Source organism: Ambystoma mexicanum, chromosome 2p, assembly GCF_040938575.1.
Source record: "Ambystoma mexicanum isolate Mex_15411 chromosome 2p, UKY_AmexF1_1, whole genome shotgun sequence".
Classification (NCBI taxonomy): Eukaryota; Metazoa; Chordata; class Amphibia; order Caudata; family Ambystomatidae; genus Ambystoma; species Ambystoma mexicanum.
The window spans coordinates 933303902-933325964 of record NC_090923.1 but is presented as its reverse complement, the minus strand read 5'-3'; the positions used below and the strand labels follow the sequence as shown (position 1 = coordinate 933325964).

General features: G+C 44.1%; 1 protein-coding gene across 2 annotated transcripts in view; it reads left to right on the top strand.

Moving 5' to 3' along the window:
* Nucleotides 1-22063, top strand: part of ERCC2 (ERCC excision repair 2, TFIIH core complex helicase subunit) — a 1037455-nt gene that overhangs the window by 628051 nt on the left and 387341 nt on the right. Inside the window, exon 16 of one of the 2 annotated variants that reach the window (XM_069644680.1) lies at nt 10964-11119. The exons of the other annotated variant lie outside the window; for it this stretch is intronic. Coding sequence (XP_069500781.1) covers nt 10964-10984 — 21 coding nt within the window. The 3' untranslated portion in view covers nt 10985-11119. Of the gene's footprint in view, nt 1-10963; nt 11120-22063 lie in introns of those variants that run through there. 2 annotated transcript variants of the gene reach the window in all.

Below are 22063 nucleotides of genomic sequence, written 5' to 3'. Positions count from 1 at the left end.
ACCCAATGCACAGACTTTGAAAAATGTTCTAAACACCATAACATTGGTATATTGGGGGCAGAGGAAGTAAATATGAAAACATGGAATTGGTCGGATTCCACCTTATGTAAAGATCCCCTACCCAAGGGTAAATCGCAAACTCTTTTTACAGCCTCCCATAAACTTGACAACTCTCAGTTCACAAATCAGTTAAAGTTAACTAAAAATAAAAAGACCAAAAACATTATGGACTTCAGAACCCATAATGCTTGTGGTACTGGGACAAGGAAGAGGGGCTCAAAGTTGATGAAAATTACAAATACCATGAAACATAATTTTTTTTTTTTTTTAATTACTTTTATTGGTTTGTTACAAACCTTTAAAAAATAGAACAAAAAAAAAAAGAAAATCTCAGTATACATTAGAAAGTTCATTCTTGAAGAAGAAAGATTTGCAGAAGGAGCTCCAATCAGAAAATAAGGGCAAAGTTAGACAGAAAGACTAGATGAAAGCGAGAGGGAGAGGCATAAGACTAAGTAAGGAGCGTTTGCAGACCCTTAGCGTTTCTGACTCTTAGATTGCCAATGTTCAAACTGAAGTTACGACATGTTTTTCCAGCTTTTCGATCATCTTTTCAAGAAGGAAAGTCAGTTCGATTGTTAGGCTGCGTTCCACGTCTTGATGCATCATATCCCACCAATCCTCAGCAGACAGGGTTGGTCTTGCCACAATATATTTTCTCAAGTGAATAGATTGTTCCTGTCGCAATTGTGTGCAGAACAGAATAAGGTGTTTCAATGTTTCATTTTCCTCCCCGCATAAGCGACAGGTCAATATTGGAGCTCCATCTTTTTGTCGAATTGCCAACATTTCTCTTGTTGGGAATTGGTTCAAGGGAAATTTCATATAAAGGCGTCGGGCAGTATCTGGGAACTTAAGAAAGTAAGATTGAGGATCATTTAATTTTCTTGCTTCGGCTGGACATGTTTTCATAATTCTATGAGTTCCTCTTATGTCCCCTGTATCAATCCAATCTTGCTGCCATAATAGTAATTTTACTTTGACAGGATTCATATGGAGTAACTCTCTATTAGTGCATAGATCACTGAGAATGGTGTCACAGCGTGTTATCCATTGGGACAGAATACAGTTTGTCGGTCCTGTGTCTGCACTGGTTAGAATATGGTATTGAGGAGCAATTGAATCAGAGGTTATTTTTCTAAATTCATTTAGAGTGGTCCACGTTACTATTGCATTAATTGACAAGAGACTTAGCTCGTATCTTATGCAAGCAGTTGGTACGCCCATTGGGAGACGCAAGACTTTGGACCAGAAGTGATGTTCAAGCGATGACCATAATGTGTCTGGACATCCCAGAGCACTATTGGCTCCATGTGTAATTGCCGGAATAAATTTCATTTTATAGAAGTCCATGACAGGTTTTAATGAATGTTTACCAAACTTCTTATTAAGTATACAGGCCTGTGCTGTTAGTTGTTTACATTTATCCTTTGTTTTGGCAACCCAAGGAGACTCGTTGATACTTGAGCTAATGCACATGCCAAGATACATGGTCTGGTCAACGCTTTTTAAAGCCTCCTTCCCAATTCTCCATTTAAACTTTTTCAGGCCCTCTCTCTTTTTGTTTTTTTGAAGATCTTAGTTAGGATTACAGATTTTTTGGAATTCACTGTTAATCCGTTTTGCGTGACATATTGATCAAGGATCTGCAATTTCCGTTGCAGTCCTATTGGTGTTAAATCCAATAGGACTAGATCGTCCGCATGCAGGAGCCAATTTACTACATTTCCGTTTATTTTTGGAGCAAAGGCATTGTTATTTTCAAAGGCAGCCCCCAGGTCTGAGATGAACAGATTAAATATTATGGCAGCAAGTGGGCAACCCTGTTTAACTCCTCTAAGTTTTTATTGGCTCAGAGAGGAGTCCTTGTTGATTCAGTCTCACCCTTATCACTGTGTCGGTGTGAAGTGCTTTAATAGCCAAGAGTAGACTGAGAGGGCAGTTCCAGGTCGCCATTTTCTTCCATAATAATTCCTGGTCAATGCTGTCAAATGCCTGGGATAAGTCCACGAATGCAAGATAGATTTTCTTGTTTGCTCTTATAGCATCCATTTTCAAAATGTTCAACAGTAGCAGATTTGGGCCGCAGCCAACGCCTCGGACAAAACCAGTTTGACGGAGGTCCAGATGTTTTGTAGATTCAATCCATTTCATTAGTTGGTTTTGTAGCTGGGTAGCAAAGATTTTTCCAAGGACATCTAATAATGCTATAGGCCTATAGTTTTTCGGATCTGCTCCGTTTCCATTCTTGAAGATGGGAATTATGATTGCTGATTTCCAGCTAGATGGTATAGTGGCTTCTTCCGTGATCTGTGTAAACATTAGCATGAGGAACTCGGACCAATCCTCTGGGTTTTGTTTTATTAGATGGTTGGTGAGTCCATCGGGACCCGGTGCTCTTGAGGAAGATGCTCGTAGGATGCTCTGTGCTGTGCCCTCCTTGTCGAACCTTAAATCCCACTTTGTGAGCTTCGGAAATTTAGGTTCAATTGTTGAGCTGTTTTTTCTGTAAACCAAATCGAAATGAGTAACCCATTCAGCTTGCGGGACCATGTTTGTCTGAATTGCACTTTGTTGACATTTCATGTTGTTAATCAGATTCCAAAAGTCGGCTGAATTCTTGTTGCTAAGCACCGCTAACATGGCTTCCCTATCCTGTTGGTGTTGGATGGTTTTATGCGAAATTAGCCAGTTTTTATATCGCTGCATTGAGGCTTTTTTTGCAAGCTGTCGCTGATCAAGATCAAGTAGTGCATGATGTCTTAGCTCTTTTCTTAATTGCCTCTTTCTTACTGCAATTTCGTGATTATAGCAGTGTTTTGGAGTAAAGTCTGGTCTTTTTGAACCATTATGAATAGTCATAAACTTTTCTAATACAACAGTGTATTCAAGGCTAGCGTCTGTTGAGTTTGTTATGAGGTTATAGTATAGTTCTGTAATCCGCTTCACCTCAAATGGCTTTATTTTCAGGCGAATTCTGTTAGATTCTACTTCAACCTGATTCCTCCAGCTGTTTGGTTTCACTACGATCGGGGAAAGCAGAGTGAGTGTTAATTTACTGTGGTCACTGTTTGGATCTTCTAATACCGTTAGTTCCACAGCTCGTTGGCTCAGATTGTCAGAAATAAAGAAATAGTCTATAGTGGAGGATGACTTTCCACTTTTCCATGTTTTTTGTGCTGGAGTATCTCCACTAGTGTTCCCATTTGCCATTGTTATGTTTCTTTCTTGCAGGGCCGAGCACCATTTTGCTGCCAACTTTTGCGTTGTGGTTTATGCGGCAGAATCTTGCACGTCCCTTAGCATGATAGATTGAAATCACCACAGCAGATTATGTTGGGTGCTTGTTGCTCGCTATTAATCGCGTCAATTAGATCCAATACTATATTCATATATTTGTATGTACCAGCTTCTTTGTGATGCCAGAATAAATTGATTATGTTGAGCTGGATTTTTTTCCCGGGATTCATTGAAGTAGCCTCTGCAATTGTGTGTTGGATGTATGGAGTGTGATTACAGGCACTTTTCACTGTCCAACCCGAGTTTTTTTTCACCATTGTTATTAAACCAGCAGATGGGCGACCTTTTTTTCTCGCTATGGCTGGGTTCATAGCTATTTCATACTCATCTGAGAATGGGCACAGAGTCAGCCACGTTTCCTGCAGACAAATCACTGTTTGATTCAATGGATTTATTTTAGATTCATTAAATAAGTGCATGAATCCTCGGGTGTTCCATGAGAGGACATTCATGTGGGGACTACAGCGTCCCTGATGGCATTAGCTAGATTGCCCTCCCAGAACGCCAGCTAGCCAATTCCAATTTTTTGTCGTGTTATTATCATCCAAAGTTTGTGATTCAATGTTTTGCTCGCTTGCAACTGCAGAATTTGTTCCCAAAATTGTAATTTTGATGTTTTCTCCCAAGTTACAAAATTTTTCTTCCTGTGGGAGGCTGTTTAATTCCTTGTTGATTTCTGGCGTGTTGTTCGGTATCGTAATGACAGCTTTATTCCAGGCCTGTTTGTGCCTTGTCAGTGAGGTGAAGCTGTGCCTCTCTAAGAACAGTGGGCTGGACAAAGACTGATATGTTGTGGAAATGTCTCTTCTGTGAAAGGGATGGTGAGCTAAAGAATCTGGTTGCGACTCTAAACCGGGATACAGGCCGGTAGAGAGAAACTTCCAGAACACTGCCTTACTTGGGCATATTAAGTAGCTTTGGGTTTTCACCCTAAATTACTAGGGTAATCCAGACGTGGAACCCTTGCTAACTGTTCCTAGAGAGGCACAGCTCCACCTCACTGACGAGGCCCAACCAGGCCGAACCACGTGTCTGCGGTTGCTGTAGGTACTCTTGTTCAGAAGAGAATTGCCTGGTATTTGGGTGCTGGACTGCCCTTAAGCAGGACAAAGGCTGATATGTAGTGGACATTTCTCTTCTGTGAAAGGGATGCTGAGATAATGAATCTGGTTGAGACTAACCTGGGATATAGGCCAGTAGAGAGAAACTCCACAAACCCCCCTTACTTGTGGGGTTACATATCTCCCCAAATTGGTATTCCATAAAAGGGAAGTTGCACCCTTGTTGTCTTTGTATTCTCCTTCTATAGCCTTTTGGCTGTTGGCAATGCAGTTTAAAGGCCTCTCCCTATGGAAGGCTCATAAGGAGAGTTGTCTTCCTGCAGCCTTTGTATTGCTCTTATGTGGCCTCTTGGCTTCTGGCAATGCAGGTTACAAATATCCCCCAATTGTTATCCCTTATCAGAAGTATTGCGCACTGGCTGCCTTTGTATTATTTCAATTGTTCGGTATTCAAAATCATTAATCCCATTTAAAGGTCTGATTCAGAATGCCCGGGGGCGCCTGGCGTCTCAGGCCAATTCACTGGTTTGTTTGTTTGTTTGTGCATTTATATAGCGCTACAAACACTCAGGTAGCTGAGCGCTGCTTATTTCCCACAGTGTGTGGTGCTCCTTTGCGTCTCCGTCTTACTCACGGGTACTGCAGAGGATCGTCTCAGGTATGTCTGCGCTGCTGTCTGCTCTGCTATGACTGCTGCGGTAATCGCAGTCCTCCAGGTGAGCTCCGGCAGCTCTGTGAGGTCTCTGGTTCTGCTTCTCAACCGGCGCGGTTCACAGCTTGCTGGGAGCTATTTCTCCCACACAGCAGAGCTTTCCCCACTGCTGCTTCCAGCTGCACTTTCTCTGCATGGTCACACTTCTCAGCTGCTGATTCCATCAGCGTCTCCTCCCCTCACCTGAAACTCGGACCTGAATTTAAATGTCCCGCTGAGGTGCTCCATATTACAACTAGACCACTCATTATGTTTGGCGGAGTCGGTGCAGGGTCTCGTGAGTCTGCTTTGTCTGCTGGACTGCTGTTGGAACTTTACAGTCCTCTTTCTACCTTCATCAACTGAGAGGGGTGTGCTCATAACCCCCTGCACTCCGCGGAGCGGCGCGGAGTCGGTGCAGAGTCTCGTGAGTCTGCTTTGTCTGCTGGACTGCTGTTGGAACTTTACAGTCGTCCTTCTACCTTCATCAACTGAGAGGGGTGTGCTCATAACCCCCTGCACTCCGCGGAGCGGCACAGAGTCGGTGCAGAGTCTCGTGAGTCTCTGGAGGCTCCCGAGGCTCAAGGGGCACAACCCCCAATGCACAACCCCCATGGATCGAGGAAAAATATCTAAAGTGCCGACAAGAATCATACATCATCCCTTTACCAGTTTGCAGCTGAAACGTGCTGAAGAAGGATCTGAAGGAACTTTACCTGTGTCCTGGAACCGCTTTGCTGCGTCTACTACAACAGCGGGGAGCAATCAAGTAAGGAAATCCAAATCTCATTCTTCCCCAGCCGCACGCATAATATCATTGCCGCGCGTGTCAATTGAAGACACAAGCGTTTGTGCTAGCGTCTGTGCTAGTGAAGTGCGAACCACGCATGCTGTTGTTTCTTGTGTAAATCGCTCCTACAGTGAGCCAGACTGTTGCATTTCTCCCGATAGCCTATTGAGCTAAAAAAAAAACAGGAAATGTTTCTATTAACTCTGCCTGCAGAGTGAATGAAGGGAAGCCCTATGACAGTGAAGTATGGAGAGAAGGTAATGGAGTCCCGCTAAGTAATATGAACACGAATGTAAGTTATCTTCATGGGAGTGGTGCACAAGCGCTGGGAGAGTCTTCATTTGTAGACGATGTTGTCGGCTCTGACGGAGTCCAACTCCCATGCGTACAATCCGTTGACTTGGCAGGGCCTGTATGCTTACCGGGAGATGCAGTGTTAGCTGTTGATATGCGGGGTTCTACAAACCGCAAATCGCAACGGCTAACCTCGGAAGCTACTGGCTCATGGCTTGAATGTATTTCTGATACTACTTCCCTGATAACCATGACTTCTCACACGGGGAGTTCTTCACTGTCCCCCAAGTCTTGTGTCTCTCAACCTCTGTTCGACACTACCAGCCCCTCGTCTCCCAATAAAACTTCCTCCAAAGCGGAGAAAAGAGTCCACGTCAACAAAGTACCGATAAGTAATTTGTCTGAAATTATGACAGAAGCAGAGGAACGAGGCGTTAGAGAAGCTAAATGCAACTATCCCTCGTCTAACTGTATCATCCTTGATGACTCAAACTCCTCACGATGAAAAAAGCAACTCCTTGGCCATAGTGAACAAACTCCTCTTGGATTTAACAAAAATGAACAGCTCATTGAATGCCAAATCAACATCAAATGACATTGATCCGAATAGTGGATTGACCACCATTGAAACCTGTTCTATGGCAACTGAGCTTGAGGTTAACGTACAACCAAGCAGCGAATGGCCAAGGGGTCTTAGAAAAAGAAGACTAATGGCGACCAGTGAATCACCCCCCATTCCATGCTCCCAAAATAGAAACCAACGGAACGGAATTTCTTTCGCTCAAACCTCTCCAGCGACACCTAGAGGTTACACGAAAACCAATACAAGGCTGCCTACATCTTCATGTAATGAGGAGCTGTCTGACTTTTCATCTCTGGACGAATCGCTGAATGCCTCTCCTATTAGACATCAGCCTCCCAAAGGGAAATCATCCAACTACAGAAAATCCGCCTCCCAAACATTGAAAGATCTCAAGCTGCAGAATATGGTGAAAGAAGCCTTAAATGATCTTAGACCGTTTGTTTTGTCCTCGCTGACCATAGCTATGGCTCCAATGCTCAAACTGTATGAGCAATTGAATGACAATGTCAAAGATCTAACTACACTTGCAGCATTGACAAATTCCAAACTTGCAACCGCAGATTTGTCGCATAATGGAGGAAATACCAAAATACAGGATTTTATCCAAAGATTTGAAACCTTAACCAAGGATCTTGCGGATCAAAAACGCTCAAATGCTGATGAGAAACATCTAATGTCTGAAATAACATTGGAAGCGTTAAGCCTGCTGAAACAGGCTCAACCACCAAAGAGAACGCATGAGTCCCATCCAGCTTCTTGGGAATCTGAGTCCGCACCACTAATGGCAGACACCTTATCAACTGTGCGGGAAGGCTGTGTCCTTCGCCAAAATGATCCAGGAAGGTTACTGAGGACAATTGCTCCATTTTCAACAATGAATGGACGAGAGGAGGCAAATACCTCCAGGCCTCAAATAACGCAGTCGACTGTGAGTATTCCGCAGAGGGTTCCCCTGGGTGATGAAAGATCCATGAGTGAGGGAGTCAATTCCTCAGATGTGTCTCATTTAGACTCATCACAGAAGCTACCACCGACTATTCGGGTTGCTGATGTTGTTATTCGTCTGCCAGACGTAAACACTATCTCACCTCTTATCGAGCAATCTGAAACCCCAATGAAACCTCCCTCAGGTACTCCAGCTACTCAACCTGAAAACAACTTGTTGGATGTAAGTATCCCTGCGCCATCTACGTCTGCTAATACTGAAGGAATTACTGGACTCTCGGAACATGAAGCAAGCCGCTGTTCTGACACAAGAGACAAAACTTATGAAATATTCCAGAAAGCACACATTGCCGATGTAAGCAAACTGCAGGAAAAAAAATCAAAGAATCAAAAATGCAAACGAAAAGGTAACAACATGGGATCAAGGAAATTTCTAAGAAACCTAAAATCAGTCAATGTATTTGTTAATACAGAAAAAACAAATGAATCTTCTAAAAAGACCAATATAGATGTCCTGCAAAAGTGCCCGGACGAATCTGAACCGACAATTGTGATAGATGAAAGCGCCGAAACTGATGAGCAAGAGCTCTTAAATTTATCAGTCTATGAAGATGTGACAAATGCCGAAATAGACGATGAGGAGTCGGCACACAAAATCACAAGTCCTGAGGCCTTTGCAAAAATTGACCGGTCAAACTCTTCGAATGGGGCACCCCGAGCCAGTAACGGGCGAGTTTGTGAACTAATACTCCCGCCAACAGAAGCGATCCTGTTGGCCCCCATTGAAAACTATAACAAATTCGAAACTATGGCGGAAAAAAGAAGACGCCTGGGTGCTCGGAAAGAAGCCCCAAAATTTGGAACTTAAAATAGTTTAGCTTGCTGGAATGATCATAGCAAAACGCAGACTGAAGAAATTGATAAAGCAAACAACATGACTGATATGGCTAGTATAACTAAGCCCATCTTGAAGGATCCCAAAACAACCGCAACATCAAACGTGGCTAAGAAAAACCAACGAAGTTCGCAACAAAACCTTTTCGTAAACAAAGACAAATTGGTAAAAACTGCGAAGTATATGCTAATATTGGAAAGAATATTGGACACTAAAGATGGCCTAACTTTGAATCGAAACAACGTCCTTAGACTTTTACATCATGTTCCTGGACTTGGATCAATTGAGTCCAATGACATTCAAACAGTGGCCTTCATCAATGATCATCAGAATGACAAAGTCGGACTGCATATAAATTCCAGACTTGTCTGTGATTTACTTCTAAATGCAGTCTCGTTCCTGCTATCTTTGGGCTTAGACATCCAAGAGGTCTCTCAAAATAATATTGCAGACCCTTGTTCCACAAAGGCAATGGTAGCAATAGATGACAATTCGTCCTCAACCTACAAGGTTACCTTTGGCAGGACAAAGACTGATATGTAATGGAGATAAAGTCTACTGTCCTTCGAGATGAGAGGCAATATTTCCAGGTTTTTCCTTCTGCCGGGCCTAATATACATAGCCATGTTAGAGGGAGGTCTACACAGAGATCTAGGGGCATGATCCTTTCTTTTGCTGCAACCACCCTTTCCTGGGGACAGAACATACAGTAGCTGTTCCCTTCCACTAGTCTCTGCGTAGGAAGAATGCACTGAGCTACTAATGGATCAAAGGTTATTCCCATGCTTGGGTTGACAAGGGTTTGACTTCCATATTGTCTTAACCTTCCCGAGTCTGGTGATCCTGACACAGCAGAAGTGGACTGCTAGGTCTCTAACCTTTGGGAAAATGACTGATGGTAGAAAACATTTAAATTGGCTGTCTCAACTCTCCTAGAGCTGTGACGGGGTTAGAGATTGCACTGTCTAATTCCCCTGATTGGGTCAATTCCTCCAAGTTGTTACTTATGTTCATTTTAATGATTGGTGGATCGGATGCCATAATAATTTTGTCACTTTCAAGGGTTCCCAACTTGTATCAGTTGGGCCGCATCCCACTCCTCTGACACCATTTGTGAAGGCATCATGAAGTATTATACAGAAAACAGATTAAAAATAAAGTAATTTATTAACTCAAATGTCAGGATGGTAAATGGCCTAATTTGCCCTACGCTAAGGTGGGATTTCCCTACCTGAATGAAACTAAGGAACGTCTTCGTCAAAGAGTTCAACTTAAGTTTGTCTGTGTCCAAAACCTATGCTTGCCCTCACAACTAAAGCTAAACCATCTGTAGGGATGTCAATAATCCAATAAATGGTAGTCAACACAAAGATCTGATCTCCTTTCAGCTCTCAGCTTCTTCTTCAGCTCCCTTTCCCCAAGTTCAAGAAACTTCAACAAAAGTCTTGGAATTACCTCTCACACTTAAGGTAACACAGTTCCGCACAATACTCGGAGTTCCCTTCCCCAAGTTCCAAATAGCACAGTTCAAAGAAAAGATGGTCTTGAGGCTTCTTCTCGAGACAAAAGGTATACCTCCTTCCGTCTCGGGGCTCCCTTCCCCAAGACATCAGCTCTGCCAAGTATACCTCTTTCAGTATTTTAAACAATGGTGTTATCACTCTTGAGGGCTCACTGGTCTAGGCACTGTTGTCATACCACACGGTCCACCCATCACAGGTCACGCAACCAGGATCCCTCTCTTAGTTGGCCTCTTGACTTTGGTGGACAATAGTCACCCTTCTCTGGCCTCTCCGTGGTAGCCTCCTGGCTCTACCAGAGAAAGTCACATACCACCCACCAGTCTTTGGCCTTGCTGCACTGTATGTATTTACAAAGTTCACTATTTGGCTTACAAAGTTCACCGTTTGGCTTTCTTCAGCCCGCAATGTACCTGCCTGTAAAATTTGAGTTACGTTGTTGTGCAACATATTCAATAAATCGTCATAACATGGCTTTCATATGGAAAATCAATTTATTTTTCTCTTGAAAGTTTTCCAACATTTCTTTTGTATATTAACCAAACACTCAAACCATTTCTGTGGTGTGCACAACGTTTCTTTTCTCTTTTCAAGTTCATAACATTTTCTGTTTAAAGCCTTAATTGAATCACAATGGGGAAGTTTGTTCGCAGATATTATTTCTCTTCTTAAGCTTTCTATTCACTTTAACAATGGCTTGTCAGTTTGTATCAACTTGCGTTTGCAGTTTAATGGCACGGATGATGTGTTCGCTGATGCTGTTGCTTTAAGGTATGTTGAACTGCTCAGTGATTCCTGTGTCTCTGAAACTCACCGGCTCTTAGGTGCACATGCAGTGTCGCTGAAGGATTCTTCTGCTTCCACTGGTACCACAATGGTTAGGGGTCTTCACTCTGCCCCTAAGATACTCCGGCATGGAAGTCACGCCCGTAGTCAACGAGCACCAGTCTTCAGGATTACGGGATCGGCCCAGCTCGGCACTGCTTCCCGCTGCACAACCTCTACACAGAGTTAAGTTTTTTTAAGCCAGTCTCAAGACACTTCGTCTCGGCACGCTCCACTCAGCTCCTGCTGGTCTTCTCGTTCAGCTGCTCTTCAGACAGGTCTCCCTCTTTTCCTTGTCGCTCTCTTTTGCTGGGCTAGTCTCTTTTTATACATCTGCAGCCCCTTGCAGGTTGCAGGTGTGCATGCTTCATTAGCCATGCCTGACCATAATTAAAGGGACATGTCTGACCCTCACAATTGACTCTTCTTTGTCCCAGTACTGTCAAGAGTCAATTGTTGAGAAAAAAGCAGAACTGGCTTCCAATAGGCCATAAAGGTTGGGGAAGGGCTGGGTTGGTTGTCACTAGCAAAAGGAGGATACCATGTCTCGCCCAAGGGTACCCCACTCGCAGTTAACAAGGACCCTCCACCCAGGTGATCCTCCCTCACTTCTCCTCCCCCAGGTTCAGGATCCAATAGCGATGGCCTTTCCCACCTGCGCAGAGGATCCAAGGGTCTAGGAGTGAGAATACCCTCTGGTTTCTCACAGTACCTAATAGAAATTCCACTAGCACTTGTATAGGGCAGTCCTCTGCATGCTCTAAATGGCTTTTTTACCCATACCTTAGGTTAGATTTTGTGCCACTCGACCTCCTCATTAAGGCCTCTTGTCACTCTGAATAGGAAAGATGAGTTCTTGTTCTCTCCTTAGCAACAGCACGATCCACGTGAAATCTTCCCAACCATGTTTTTTACAAAGAAATTTGTGTTTGTTCAATGTTTTTTTTTCTTTTAGTTTTTTCAGAAAGCTCTGGTGTTCCATAATGCACATTTTTACTTTTACTTTTCTATTAGTCTTTACTATATATTTCAGATCACACAGGTATGTAACCCTATAGATCACATGCTCTTCTGTACCCATGGTTTATTTAAGCCAATTTCTACAGTTCTAGATCCATTGGTCAACTTACATACCCCACAGTTGCCACATGGGTGGTGACCAAGAACAGGATTCTGTATAGAGCCTAATTTTCCCTTTGCATTCTGCAGGCGACTCTTACTGACAATATTGCCAATCGAAACACTTTTCTGCGAAAAGTGGCCATTCGACATGTTCCACTTTTTTCAAGCACACGCCATTGTTTGCACATTGTTACACATTTTCAAACTTAAATTCGTATATGTTGATAAATATACAAGTCTATTCTCAAGTGGTTTTTTTCGGGGTCTTCTCCAGAAGGGACTCCCAGTGATTATTGTAGGTCCACTTGGCCGCCTTTTTCACCCCTCTTTTTGGATAACCCCTTTTCTCTCAATTTCTTAGAAAGGGTGCCTGCCTCCTTTTCAAACACTTCTTTAGTACTACTATGGGCTAATACTCTGCGGACAGGGACATTTAGCCTATGTGTATCTTTTACACAGCCAGTGGGGAAGACCAAAAAAAGAGAGAAAACAAGAAAAAAAATGAACAGTGGTATTCTCAAGCCTGCCTTCTACTAGGTAAGCGGGAATAGATATGAGGCAGTCTCGTTTAATGTTGCTGAACATTTAGTGAAAAGGCCCTTCTGACAAGGTTTTCTTTTTTTTTGCATGTTTGTAGATTATTTGAAGAACCAGTGGGCACCTTACCTATTGGTACCATCTAACAGGGTGGACGACTATAGAAAGACAGTGAAGGTGAGCGTCTACAGTACGAGATGGTAGACCAATAGGTTTTTGGTTTTGGAGAATATTAAGGAAATGCAGAAGAAATAATGAGTTTGTGTTGCACTTTCCCCTGTTTTTGTGTGATATTTAGTGTGCAGGCCCCGGATGACCAGGAAAAGCTTATGTTTAACTTCTCAACCGTAATTGATGAGATAGAGGTGATCTAACCCCACAAGGGAGGTTTCCCCCAGTATAGTATAGAGTATGGGAGAGAGCATTTTTGTGGAGAGAATGTGTACCCAAATTGGTTAATGACGCACAATGTGTGTGTTTTCATACGTGGAATAGATCCCAAGTAGACTGCACTGTGACTTAAACACAGATTTCTTGAATACATCTCCAAACTTTTTCCGATAGGTAATCTATTTCCAGTCCTAGAGGGTTGTGGAAGTAGGGTAATATCCTACCTCCCAGTATTTAACAAATGGCTTTGATAGCTAATCTGTATGTGTTGGCACTTTTGCAGTTCAAGGGAAGATGTCTGGAGGAAGATGTTTTTAGATGTACCTAGAGAAATCTAGAATTATGACATTCTAGCTGTGACCTAGAAATTAGCTCCTGAAGAATGTTCACCACTGTGAGGGCATGGGAACAGAAACATGTTGAGCTGTAGATAGGACTTGTGCATATATTGAAAGTCGTATACTTTATCTTAGAGTTTCTAGACAGATAGAGGTTGGATAAGGTAGAGAAGAGTCACTAGAACACTTTATTACTATTTTAAGGTTTATTAATTAAAGTGTTTTGTATATGTGTATTGTTTAAATGGCTTTATGATGGTGTTTGTAGTATGACTGATATCATGTTTGTTGTGATTATTTAATACATTGTAATCTTTTATATTGCAAAAGGGTTGTAAGTGGTTGCCTTTCCCCCACCCTTCAGTTTTTTGCAGGTAACACAAGGTATTGTCCTTGTGCACTGCAGCATAGACGATCTGCAGTCAAACCTTTTTTGATAAGTTAAAACATCTGTGCCACACATGCATTCTGTTTCAGAGTTTGGGCTTCTCACAGAACTCCAGGAAGTCCAATGTCTTACCATCCCTGTGATTTTGATTCACTGGAGGTCTTGGATACCCACTTGGGGCAGGCTTTCCCTCCCAAGGATCTGGTGGCCTGGTGAACAGATTTACAAGGCCACCCTAGTTATGGTGAACAGTGGAACTCTGAGTGGTTAGCCAAAACCCATTTAAGGTAGCAATGCCCAGCAATCAAGGCTATTCTCAGGAGAGTGTGAGTGGGGGGGTCAGGGGTCTGCAATGAGTCCACACAGTGAAGCACACAATTGATAGGTAGAATTTCATTTTCGTGCAATATTCTTCCCACTTGCCGGACTCTTGCATTTCTGATCAGTTTTCCTGTGTGAGTGGGACCCCTTTTCCACACTCACTTACCTCTGGGAACCTTTTTTTTACCCTTTTGGTTGCATCTCTTTGGAGTTATGCTTTCCTCCACTTTTTAAGGCATCTGCAATTTATTATCGCAGCGCACAGCACTTTCTGTGCAGTGGTGCTGGGAGCTCTTTGAGCTGCCCTTTTTTATTTTCCTGATAACTACTGTTTCCAAGGACACAGGATACTTTTTATCCTCCTTTACTTGTGGAATCAGCGCACCCCACCTTATGGAGAGTGCTGAGGGTAGACAATGTATCCCTTTTTCCACTTCTCCTGTAACTTTCTATTTAGAGTAACAAATCTATGTGGGTAGCTGGTGGCAGTAGATACTTTTTCTACCAATTTAGTGAAACTATGCATTCGCAGCTGTGGTAAGGGACACGTGGGACACCATTGATCCAAAACCGTTCCTGCATTCTTTTTTCACCAACTCACAATGGTTTGTTCGTTTTTGGTCCTTCTGCCGTGCAGGCTAGGGTATGTCCTCGTTTGTCCATTGTCTTCACTGGGGGTCCCTTTGAGAAGCCCGCTTCAGGGCGCCAGAATGTCTGGGAGGACAGGAAGCTTGTTGGGCACTGAAACTCTGCAGGTCTTTGTCCTCCAGTATGTCTGCTTAGACCCACTTCTGACTGGGAGATTTGATTGTGGCATGACTGCTGTTTGGCTGGGTTCCATCATAAAGGCGAGGGACCTGGAGGAGAACGAGAGTCGACCCATGGAATTCAGAATCTGAGGAAGGACGATGTCTGCAACCACCTCCTGCGACCACCAGTGCCTGCGGAGTGACCGCTGCTGCTCCAACCTCCACTTCTGATCGACAGGGAAGATCCAAACCCAACAACTGCCTCACCTGGACTGGTGGACCTAACCAGTATCGTCCCTTGACGGGCAGCGACCGTCCTGGGTTGCAATTCCCCAATACCCTGGGACCTGGACCTGTGCATAGTCTCCTAAAGCACGGTTCCAGCTGGAACTTCATGGGCATCCCGCTGCACCTACAGTGACACTTTCCCGCTCTGAGGTCTCCAGCTAACTTGCCGGGGACTGGGAAACGGAGAGAAACCTGCTGCTGCGTGACAACCGTCACTGAACCAAAGCCTGTGTCCAGTCCCAACGAGCCAGTATCGTGAAGATCGTCTGCTGGGCGTCCTATCGCAAGAAGCTGACCATCTGCTCCCTCCAAAGTTTCCTTCTTCAGCCTCCAGGCCAAGAATCCAAACCGGAGCTGCTGTCGCCTCACCTGTGGATCTGCCGGTGACATCTTCTTTCTTCAACAAAAGGTCTTGTCCCACTCCTAGGTACCTACCTGGTTGCTTGCTTCTTTGAATCAGACCCATTCTGAGCTTTGAGTCATATTTGGGTCGACAACCCAACTGTGCTCTCCCAGGTCTAAGGACACTGCTCCTTTGGTCTCAAATCCTTTAGAGGGTCTACCTGACCTCTCTGAACCATCTTTTAACTAAACATTTTACCTACTTGCAACACTGACAAAACCTGCTAGTTTTGACAGTGTCTGCTTTTCTTTATTCTTCCGCACGGGGGGGGGGCTGTGACAGTGTCCCCACTGACTGAGACTTTCATTCCCAGATAGGGCTGGACTTTATATATAAGTAAAGGAATCCTCAAAGCCCCTACCACTTTCTATGGTGCTTAATTTAAATGTTGGTTATACGAATTGATTTGCTACGCAGACAACTTAACAATACTTACCTGAAGTTTACTATTGCCTTGAGTAATACTTAAGTAAACCTGCTCACATTTAAACAGTAAGACTTATCTGTGATTTTAATATTGTGTTAGTTGCCTAAGTATTTATAAAAAATAACATATGTTTATAATATTACTGCCTGGAAGTGTATTTTTGACTATAGGAGTGGCCAGAGTTGTTTGTACTTACCTACAGCCCTTTGTCCCTCCTAGACTAAGCCTGGTTGCTCTGCCATTGCTACCAAACCTTTTGGGTAGTTCATGCCAAATCCAAGAATTGGAACAGTGTACACCGAAGAGTGAGTCTTCTCTAGTCCTACCATAGGTGCACTTTTGTAAAAGTCCCTAACAACAATAATTCAATTTAGAAAGGTAATTACGCAAATTCTTTATTATAGGCCCAAAACAAAGACACTGGAAAACGAAACAAGTAGATGATAATATTGTGCAACACTCACACTCAATTAGAAACGTATATACAGTCACCATTGCAGGAATGTCATTTCACCTAAATGCCAGGGATAGCGGAATTGACATCACACGACCCTTGACCTCTGATGACATCACATGAAGTGATGTCATTTGACCCTAACCCAAAGTGACATCGCGGGAAGTGATGGAACCCAACCTTTTACCCCTTGACAAAACAAAAAGTGGCATCACATAGCATTGTTCCTAAGTACACTATGATAAATATGATTACTATATCACTGTAATGTGATATACATTTCATACAAGAATGAATCACCATATGTATCGTTAATATCAGTGTGTATTGGCCCATATTACCAAATTACTGTGAATGCAAGTAGACGTCCAAGGCCAAATGATACTGATGTGTTATTATAAAGCACTTAAGCGCTTTATATAGGACAAATATACATACAGTATTACCCAACATGTGTTGGTACTCATTTATAGACCTCAGAAGGATGGAAGGCTGAGTTGGCCTTGCGGCTATTTGAACCTGCAGATCACACACACATCGCAGCAGCGAGCCCTCAATTCACTGAGCTATCTTACCAGCTGTAGCTATCTTACCAGCTATAATAAAATGAGCAATTACATATCTGTTCTCAAAGTCAGAACGCAAATTACACTCAAATGGATACCAATAAACTGGTAACTGACATTTAACATCAAGCCAGTTCTTCTGCAGGTCTGGTGCAAAGTTGGCCACATTTCAAGCCTGCGTGGATCTACTTTTCCGGCTTCAGAGGTTGGCAAAATACATACTATTTGGGAGGGTTCATAACTGTGTATTAAAGGATTTAGAGTAGCACAGGGAAAGCAGCTCACTCACTTGGCCACTTGGCATCCCGTACTCTGGGCACTTGGTACCTCATACATGCAAACAAAGATCCTAAGCATGCCATGGAGGCCAGAACAAGAAAGCCAGCCACTCCAGAAACGAAGAGCCACATGGTGATGCACAGAGCCCAGGGGGTCCATTTAAAAAAAAAAAAAAAAGCAGAAAAACATTTACATTTTTTTAGGGGTGGCAAGGGAGACGTTGGGACACAGTTGTGACCCCCAAATGACGTCCCTGCACCATAGGTTCCTATTAAGGGATGTTGTAAGATGGAAACAAGTCACAAGAAATATACCCTAGCTTCGGAAGATCAATCCCTATCAAGTGCCCAAAAGTCACAATGCTTCTTCCCAAAAAGTATCAGGTGTAGGTAAAGTTCTTGTGTTAGTGAATGTTTCAGAGAAGATATGTAACAAAGTTACTGTCGGTAAAAATGTGTTTCTATCTTTCAGATGAACAAAAAGCTGTCATGATGCCTACCCCCGGAGCACCAGGCCAGGCACAGCACCCCCGGGAGCAGGCATCATGCCCCCGGGTAAAAGCCCAGGTGCCCCTTATAGGGGCTCTTTGGACTCTGTCCTTGCGCCGTTGGCGCCAGGCTCATGTTGGACATCAGTCCTGGCGCCATAGGCGCCAGGCTCATAAAGGAAGGTGTTTTGTGCACTTACCTGATGCAGACCATGCTGCAAGATTCAGGCCTCCCTGAGACCTGAAAGGGACTATTTTTTCATTGGGACTATTTTGCCACTCGAGCGTGGCCAGGGAAGGATACTTACCTGGAACTACTTTGGGGGACTATTTAAGCCACGCCCAGACAGTAGCTCACGCTTCGCGTTGTTCTGCATCCAAGCAGCTGAACGCTCACCGTGTCTGTTCCTGCATCTGGCCTCCAGCCACGCCCGCCTCGATCCTGGAACACCTGTAAGGAAAGAAGAGAAGAGAAAGGTGAAAACCAAGAATTTTATCAAACTTCTTACCTGCATCCGGAACCTCCACGCCAGCGTTCCTGAGAAAAGACTTTCATTTAAAAGCACTGCGTTGCTCGCTGCAGCGCTGCGCTTCACTCACCTGTCCTCGGGAGTTCTTCTGGCTCCACCGCGACTCTGCACTGGTCGCCACATCTCTGCGCCTAGGGGAGAGAAGAAGAGACAAAAGGTGAGCAGAAGGAACATATGAGGAAAGCCTAATTTTCCGCCATAACACTTACCGGTCTTCTGTTGGTGGACCATTCCTCATTTCGGGTCGGCGCCGCTTCGTTGGCAGGTACCCCACCCCGGCCCCTATGGGGAAAGGACAAAAGACATTACTGGAGGAATATAAAGACATTAAGAGGGATCGCCCCCATCGCTAACTCACCTGAGTTTACCATCGGCAATTCAATCCCTCAACCCATCGCCTTCATTCTGCACCTGAAATAAAGGACAGATCACAGGTTAGGAAGGCAACAGAAAAGGAGGCTCAACACTTGAACTTTTGTAATCTTCATACTTGCGGCGTTCCGCTCGGAAAAGTCAAGTGGATTTTGCCAGCGCCATTCTGAAAACCAGTGAAGTAACTGGACAAACAAGCGCCCCTGCACCAGAAGCAGGATGGAGAGTTTATCCTTTCAAAACCATAAGGTGAGCTTCAACCGGGGATTTCGGAGGAAGTTAGAGAAGAACGAAGGGGGTAAGGGGGGAGCAAGCACACTATTCTGCAGACCGTTAATCCCCTTTCTCATCTGCAGAAGGATATTCCTACGGGGCCAGACAAGCAAGATTTGAGGGTCCTGTTCAGTCGGTGTTCCGAGTTCTGCGCATCACGCTCGAAGAGGCCACAGCAACCCAGACTAGACCAGCGCCTCCGTGGGAGTCAGGTGAGCGTAACAAAAGCAGTGAAATGGAAGAAGACCTCCAGTTTATTCTAAGGCGAACGGGGGCTGGGGGAAAATGCTTTGCGTTTACTTATCCACCTGACTCAGTTTTTCTCAGAGGACTACATTGGTCCACTGGGGTTGCTTGAGGTAGGTGTTCCCGCTGTTGGTTCCAGCGAGAGGTGCCCTGGAGCTGCGGTTGCAAAAGTTCTTCTAGTCTTGTCCAGGAGCTGAGTGCAACCCTTAATGATGGAGAAATGCAGGAAGCACTGATGCAGGCCTATTCAGGACTCTTCACAAAACGGGGAGGCCAGTTCCAGCAAGGGCCACCGCACATAGGTGATGGCAGGCGTCCTTCCAGTCATGGTTGAAGACCTTCCAGAGCAGGATCCCTTGAAGCTGGGAGGTTAAAATTCAGCAGGAAGGTGGCTTACACCACAATCTGGCGTCTACCGATGGTTTTGGTGAGGTACCCCACTGGAAAGCTGGCCAGTCCACCAGATTGTCCAGGGACACTTCCAAAAGCTCAGGACAGCTGAATCCTCGAGGACACATCTTGACTGGTTGGTCCCACCAGTCCTGGGGTTGAAGCACTGCACAAGGCCCGCAAGGCCATAAAGACTGCATATGGAAACTAAGGCATAATAACCATATACACTAGTGACACAACAGACACAAGATTCGATTTCCAAACAAGTCTGGTTTATTTTAAAGTATCTCAGTCGGCCGACTGGGTCTCAGTGTCTTGCAATGTGTTTTCCCAGACTTCGTGAGACGCAAGAGAGCGAGCAACGCTCAAGCAGCAATATATATACATAACATACAATATTTACGAAGGCAATTTGATCCGCCCATAAACGTATCATTCAGGCTAGGGTTCGGTGATCGACAATAGTGACAAATATGACATGTTATGACAAGTCTTCATTCAGTCTAAACATAGTTATTCTAGCAATGCCAGCAGAGACAGCTTTCTTGTTATGGGGAACATAGAGCTCTTAGTTCGTCAAAGATATCATGTTCGTAGCAGAGAAAGATTCCTTAACACGTTATCTGTGTGTCTCGGTTCATGAGCTAAGGGTCAGATAGTTCTGAAGCAGAAAACGCCACTCTCCGCGAAGGAGTACCGCTAGAAGAATATAATTCATGCTTTAACTGCCTTTTACTACAGCGTTTGCAAGACAGGCTGGCACCTGGACTACCGATTAGATGCAGCTTCTGCTCGACTTCAAGGACTTAGTGGGAGAGAAAAACAATGCATCTCTGTATAGTTTGACATTCCTGTCTGTGTTAGTATTTCAGCATTCAGGCCGTGGCCTCGCACTGTGTGTGAGTTCAAAGCATAGAATACATTTGCAAAGCGTTTTGACAGAAAGGAAACCAGAAAATGGCCGACATTTCACAAAATGGACACCCTCTGGTTACATTGACGATTCTGCGATTGCGATGTTCGTCACATGATGCGATTGGTTTCTGGCCAACATACTATACATACTATTGGTTCGTTTCTGGTCTACCAAGCCTTCTCAGTTCAGGTAGTCCAACAGGGCTTCACTGGGCCAGACGCAGGAAGGGATGCTGGGCTTCTTTGGAGGGAGTCTTCTGATCATCGGTCAACTGTTCTTCTACTGAGGATATTTGGCTCCAACGCTGATCTAAAGAGAGGGCTGCAAGAGTCATTTTCTTATCCAAAATCCAGCCTGGAAGCAATTCCAAGCCCACCAATGGTAAGGATCTGCACCATTCAAACAGCCAGAAGTGTTCCTATCAGGGGCCGCTGTTGCCCTTAGATTTTCAGCCACCACGGATGTGGAGTGGGACCATAAAGACCCACCCTCTTCCTGAGCCACACATACAAAGGCATCACTAGCCCATGAAAGCTGGGGCATTCCCGGGAAAGTGCATAACCTTATATGGTATGTCCTGGCCTGGGAAGGCAGGAAGAAGGCCAGACAACAATATGCTCTAATGAAAACACACTGTTTCACCCCTTATTACCCTCTGCATTAAAGGAGAAAAAGAAAGAAACTCACTTTCTTTGTTGTTTGGAGAAAATAATAGTTTGTTTATCTATGCAGTTGAAAAAATCAACATAGAGTGAACAGTTCTCCAAACAGCATAACATCACACGGTTTAATGAAACCAACCGTACAGGCTTATAGGATATATTTACAAACACATGGGGTCACATAGTTTGACACAACAGTCGTGTAGGTAACGCAAACTCAATCAAAATACATAGTTTGTTATGGTGATTCATATACTTCAGTATAAAACAACACAATTAGACAAAGTAAGCAACAACAGAAAAAAAAAAAAAAAGGGGTTCGTGAATTGACAATTGGTAGTGGACAGTGACAATGCACTGTTGTTCGGGGTGTGTCTACACCAAGGTGTTTCGGCCGTTTAGGTGGACCAATTATGTCCCAGCATATGTACGGCCTTCATCAGGACGAAGTGCTGCACGGGGTGGAATAGGTGCTGCAGGGGAAAGGGAAAAACTCGTCAGGGGAGTGTGTTCGAGCGTGTATCATTTAAACAAAGGAATAAATCCAATACTGGGAGGCCCCAGCTTACCTGTGGATAATTATTTCCACTGGTACGAATTTCTAGTATTACGCCAGGCGTGGGAAGGATCTTAGTGTAATCCTATTAAAAAGCAAAGAAGGGCACTCAATAGTGATCTGGTGTCTTACAGATACTTAAATAACAAATGAGTTATAGGTCAACCAATCTTACCTCACTTGTGAGGATCTTGGAGTGGGATGGACTCTGATTTTAAATATGCGGTCCTCGCGCGGAAACCTGAACACCTAAATGAATAAGGGGCATATTAGTGGGGGTTCCACTCAGGGAACAAAATGCCTGACCTAATGGTGGTGTGTCTACAAAGATCTTACCTTTGTTCATGAATCACGAATAGCGGGCCAGTGGAGAGCGCTGTAGAAATGTGCTGACTCACTCCG